The 4,861-nt window shown below is 53.6% G+C and overlaps 1 protein-coding gene across 1 annotated transcript; it reads left to right on the forward strand.

The window, feature by feature from the left end:
* Positions 1–327: 327 nt before the first annotated feature.
* LOC147985788 (uncharacterized) lies at positions 328–3,595 on the forward strand. Its single transcript, XM_087541739.1, has 5 exons — positions 328–474; positions 577–720; positions 1,273–1,483; positions 1,532–2,192; positions 3,589–3,595. The coding sequence occupies exons 1-5, from the start codon at positions 328–330 to the stop codon at positions 3,593–3,595; spliced, it is 1,170 nt and encodes a 389-aa protein (XP_087397865.1).
* Positions 3,596–4,861: the final 1,266 nt, after the last annotated feature.

Here is a 4,861-nt window from a genome sequence, read left to right on the forward strand (position 1 = left end):
GCCCACGTCTATGTAGATGATATTGTGGTGAAGACAGAGAAGCGTGGCACCCTCCTGGAAGATCTCAAGGAGACCTTCGACAATCTGCGCCGTTTTCAAATCAAGCTTAATCCAGAGAAGCGTGTCTTTGGAGTCCCAGCCGGCCAACTCATTGGTTTCCTTGTTTCAGAACGCGGCATCAAGTGCAACCCTATGAAGATCAAGGCCATTGAGCGGATGCAGAGACCGACCCGGCTGCGGGACGTCCAAAAGTTCACCGGGTGCTTGGCTTCTCTCAGCTGCTTCATCAGTCGACTGGGCAAGAAGGCCTTGCCCCTGTACTAGCTAATGAAGAAAACAACTTGCTTTGAGTGGAACGACAAGGAGGATGAAGCTTTCCTCCAACTTAAGAAGACGCTGACCACGCCGCCTATCCTGGCGGCTCCGGCTGCTAAGGAGCCCATGCTCCTCTACATCGCCGCCACCAGCCGAGTGGTCAGCACAGTCATCATCGTCGAACGCCCAAAAGACGGCAGACCTTAGCCGGTCCGAAGGCCCGTCTACTATCTGAGTGAAGTATTGTCCGCCACTAAGCAGAATTACCCCCACTACCAGAAGATGTGCTACGGCGTGTACTTTGCCACCAAGAAGCTCAAGCAATATTTCCAAGAGCACTCCGTCACGTTCGTCTGCACCGCCCCGCTTGCTGAGATCATAGGCAACAGAGATGCATCAGGACGGGTAGCAAAGTGGACCATCGAGCTGGCTCCATACACCATCCTTTACGATCCCTGCACCACCATCAAGTCTCAAGCACCGGCCGACTTCCTCGTCGACTGGGCCGAGACCCAGTACCTACCGCCAGCGCCGGACTCCACTCATTGACGGATGCAGTTTGATGGCTCGAAGATGTGCACCGGTCTGGGAGCCGGCATCGTCCTCACCTCTCCCAAAGGCGACAAGCTCAAGTACACGCTGCAAATTCACTTTGCCGCCTCCAACAACGTGGCCGAGTACGAAGCACTCGTCCAAGGGCTCTGACTGGCCAAAGAAATTGGCATCCGCCGAGTGCTCTGCTACGGTGACTTGGACTTGGTGGTCCAGCAGTCATCTGGCGACTGGGACGCCAAGGATGCAAACATGGCGAGCTACCGCTTCCTCGTCTAGCAGATCAGCACGTATTTTGACGGGTGCGAGTTCCTTCACGTGCCACGGGCCGACAACGAGCAAGCAGATGCCCTGGCATAGATCGGCTCCACCCGATAAGCAATACTAGTCGGCATCTCCCTCCAGTGCCTCCGCAAGCCATCTATCAAGCCTTCACCAAAATCAGAGTCCATCTTCGTGCCGCCTGCTCCCGGAATAGTTAGATCCTGCTCGAGCACTGCAGTAGCCGGCCCAGGGACTTCGACAGGTGGCTCGGGGACTGCAACAGTCACACCCAGCCCGGGGACTTCGGAACCCGGCCCGGGGGCTGCGGCAGACAGCCTGGGGACTTCGGCAGGCGACTCGGGGACTGCAGCAGTCGCACCCGGCCCGGGGGCTGCAGCAGGCAGCCCGGGGACTTCAACAACGCAACAAGCGGCAGCCGGCTCCAACCCGCCGCCTCCCAACCCAACCGCCATGGTACTAGTGGCCGTGATGACAGTGGTCGAAGCACCATCATGGGCGCAACCCATCCTTAACTTCCTGGTAAGCGGAGAGCTACCAGCTGACGAAATTTTGGCCCAGCAGGTGCAACACCGGGCAGCAGCATACACAATAGTGAACAGAGAGCTTGTCAGGCGCAGTGTGACTGGCGTGTTCCAACGCTGCGTAGAGCCAAAGAAGGGTAGAGCAATCCTCAAAGATATTCATCAAGGCGAGTGCGGCCACCATGCGGCCTCCAGATCCCTTGTCGCCAAAGCTTTCCGCCATGGTTTCTTCTGGCTGACTGCTTTGGATGACGCCAAGCACTTGGTCAAGAAGTGCAATAGATGCGAACGTTTCAGCTCAAAGCAACACCTGCCGGCTTCTGCACTCAAGACCATCCCCCTCACTTGGCCTTTCGCCGTCCGGGGGCTGGACATGGTGGGCCCATTCAAGACAACACATGGCGGCATGACCCATCTGCTTGTCGCCGCGGATAAGTTTACCAAGTGGATTGAAGCAAAACCAATCAAGAAGCTGAATGGTCTGACTGTCGTGGCCTTCATCACGAACATGACTGTTCGGTACGGTGTACCACACAGCATCATCACCTACAACGGCACAAATTTTGCCAAAGGAGCCTTGGCCCGTTTCTGCGTGACGCGGGGCATCCGACTGGACTTAGTGTCTGTTGCCCATCCGCAGTCAAACGACCTCATCTTGTCCGGCATCAAGCCCCGACTGGTCGAGCCGCTAGAGCGCTCGGCCGGCTGCTGGATCGATGAGTTGTCGGCCGTCCTTTGGAGTCTCCGGACCACGCCGAACAAACCAACCGGCTTCACTCCTTTCTTTCTTATGTACGGGGTCGAGGCCGTCATCCCAACTGACATCGAGTTTGACTCACCTCGCGTCACCATGTACATGGAGGCGGAGGCGAAGGAAGCACGAGAAGACGGCGTTGACTTGCTGGAAGAGGGCCGGCTGCTAGCACTCAGCCGGTCCGCCATCTACCAGCAGGGCCTGTGTCGCTACCATAGCTAGAAGGTCAGGCCTCGATCCTTCCGAGAGGGCGACCTTGTGCTCCGACTGATCCAGCGAACAGCCAGCCAACACAAGCTCTCGGCCCCGTGCGAGGGCCCTTTTGTCATCAGCAAAGCCTTGGGCAACGACTCCTACTACCTCATCAACACGCAGAAGCCTAGGGCGCAAAAGGGACGATTCTGGCAAGGAGACAGAGCGCCCATGGAATGCAAATCTCCTTCGATGATTTTATAGTTAATGCAGTATGTACCCCGCTACCTTTTGTATTAAGAGCAAAGACATTGGGTCCCTCAAGGAGCACTCGGGGGCTACCCTTTTTATCTACATGATAAGATTATTCCTATGAATGTGTTTATTCTTTCCTCCGCCTGGCACCGGGTCCGACCAGTTGGCCCAGGGGCTTGCCGCCTTGTCCTCTGTTGATACTACCTGCAGTCGGACAAATAGTGTGCTGACATCTAAGCCCTCTCTTGCCATAAGCCGCAGCTCACAGAGCGACTGTCCGGCTGGCAAGAGCTAAAGGCGGGAAATGGTGTCCACACGAAAAATGACTAAGGAAAGAAAATCGGCATAGGCCAAGCCGGCTCCTTGCCTCACCATTCGGCTGTTGAGCAGTCAGACGGTCGGCTTCTCACTTAAATTGCTACGTTCTAGGTGGCCAATGTACTTGTCTATCCTAAAAAAACTGATAAGTCCCTGACCCAGCCACAGACCGCAGAGCGGCTGTCCGGCTGGCAGGGCGGTAGCCAAAGGGAAGACGGAAAAGGAAAAAGCCAAAACAGAACAGAAAAGCAAGGCAAAGTGGAACTCGACAATGCACAGACTTGTGCGAATAAATTAATTTACATAAGGCCCTCGGCCAGCATTCAACAGAGTTTGAGCACACCCCCAGTGGGTGGAATTGGGTGAATTTAACATACTTGTGCAAATGACTACAAGAACATGAAAGAAAGATAAGCTGGCGGCCTAGGCCAGAGGCGCAGCAGGCGGATCTGACGGGTCGGCGGAGGCTGAGGTGCCGGGTGGTGGAGCGGCCGACTGGTGGGTCTCGGCCTGGTCAGCACCAGTGGTAGTCGGCTCACTGACACGCGACTCGTTGGTCGAGACTTGGTCGGGCTGAGGCCGACCGTCTGCTTCATCGTTTGGCATGTCATCTTCGTCATCCTCATCCTCTTTGTATTCACCCTCATTGTTGGAGGCAATCTCCTCCGCCGAGTCCTCCCCATACTCCGGGTTCAGCCCGAACCAGTTGGGCGGCACTTCGGCGCCTTCCTCGTCCAGCTCGAGGATGAAGGCGGTGGTGTTGGCGTACTCGGCGATCGTCGCGGTGCATTGAGTGAGCGCCCTGCTTGCCGCCGCCAGCTCCGGCGCGGCCTCTGATGACCCAAAAGTATAGGGGATCTATCGTAGTCTTTTCGATAAGTAAGAGTGTCGAACCCAACGAGGAGCAGAAGGAAATGATAAGCAGTTTTCAGCAAGGTATTCTCTACAAGTACTGAAATAAGTGGCAACAGATAGTTTTGTGATAAGATAGGTTGTAACGAGCAACAAGTAACAAAAGTAAATAAAGTGCAGCAAGGTGGCCCAATCCTTTTGTAGCAAAGGACAAGCCGGAACAAACTCTTATAGTAGGAAAAGCGCTCCCGAGGACACATGGGAATATCGTCAAGCTAGTTTTCATCACGTTCATATGATTCGCGTTCGATACTTTGATAATTTGATATGTGGGTGGACCGGTGCTTGGGTGTTGTTCTTACTTGAACAAGCATCCCACTTATGATTAACCTCTATTGCAAGCATCCGCAACTACAACAAAAGTATTAAGGTAAACCTAACCATAGCATGAAACATATGGATCCAAATCAGCCCCTTACGAAGCAACGCATAAACTAGGGTTTAAGCTTCTGTCACTCTAGCAACCCATCATCTACTTATTACTTCCCAATGCCTTCCTCTAGGCCCAAATAATGGTGAAGTGTTATGTAGTCGACGTTCACATAACACCACTAGAGGCTAGACAACATATATCTTATCAAAATATCAACGAATACCAAATTCACATGACTAGTCATAGCAGGACTTCTCCCTTGTCCTCAGGAACGAACGTAATTACTCACAAAGCATATTCATGTTCATAATCCGAGGGGTAATAATATGCATATAAGATTTGAACATATGATCTTCCACCAATTAAACCAACTAGCATCAACTA

The sequence above is a fragment of the Triticum urartu genome, chromosome 2A (genome assembly GCF_056163025.1).
Source record: "Triticum urartu cultivar PI428250 chromosome 2A, HENAU_Tu73, whole genome shotgun sequence".
In the NCBI taxonomy this organism is placed as follows: Eukaryota; Viridiplantae; Streptophyta; class Magnoliopsida; order Poales; family Poaceae; genus Triticum; species Triticum urartu.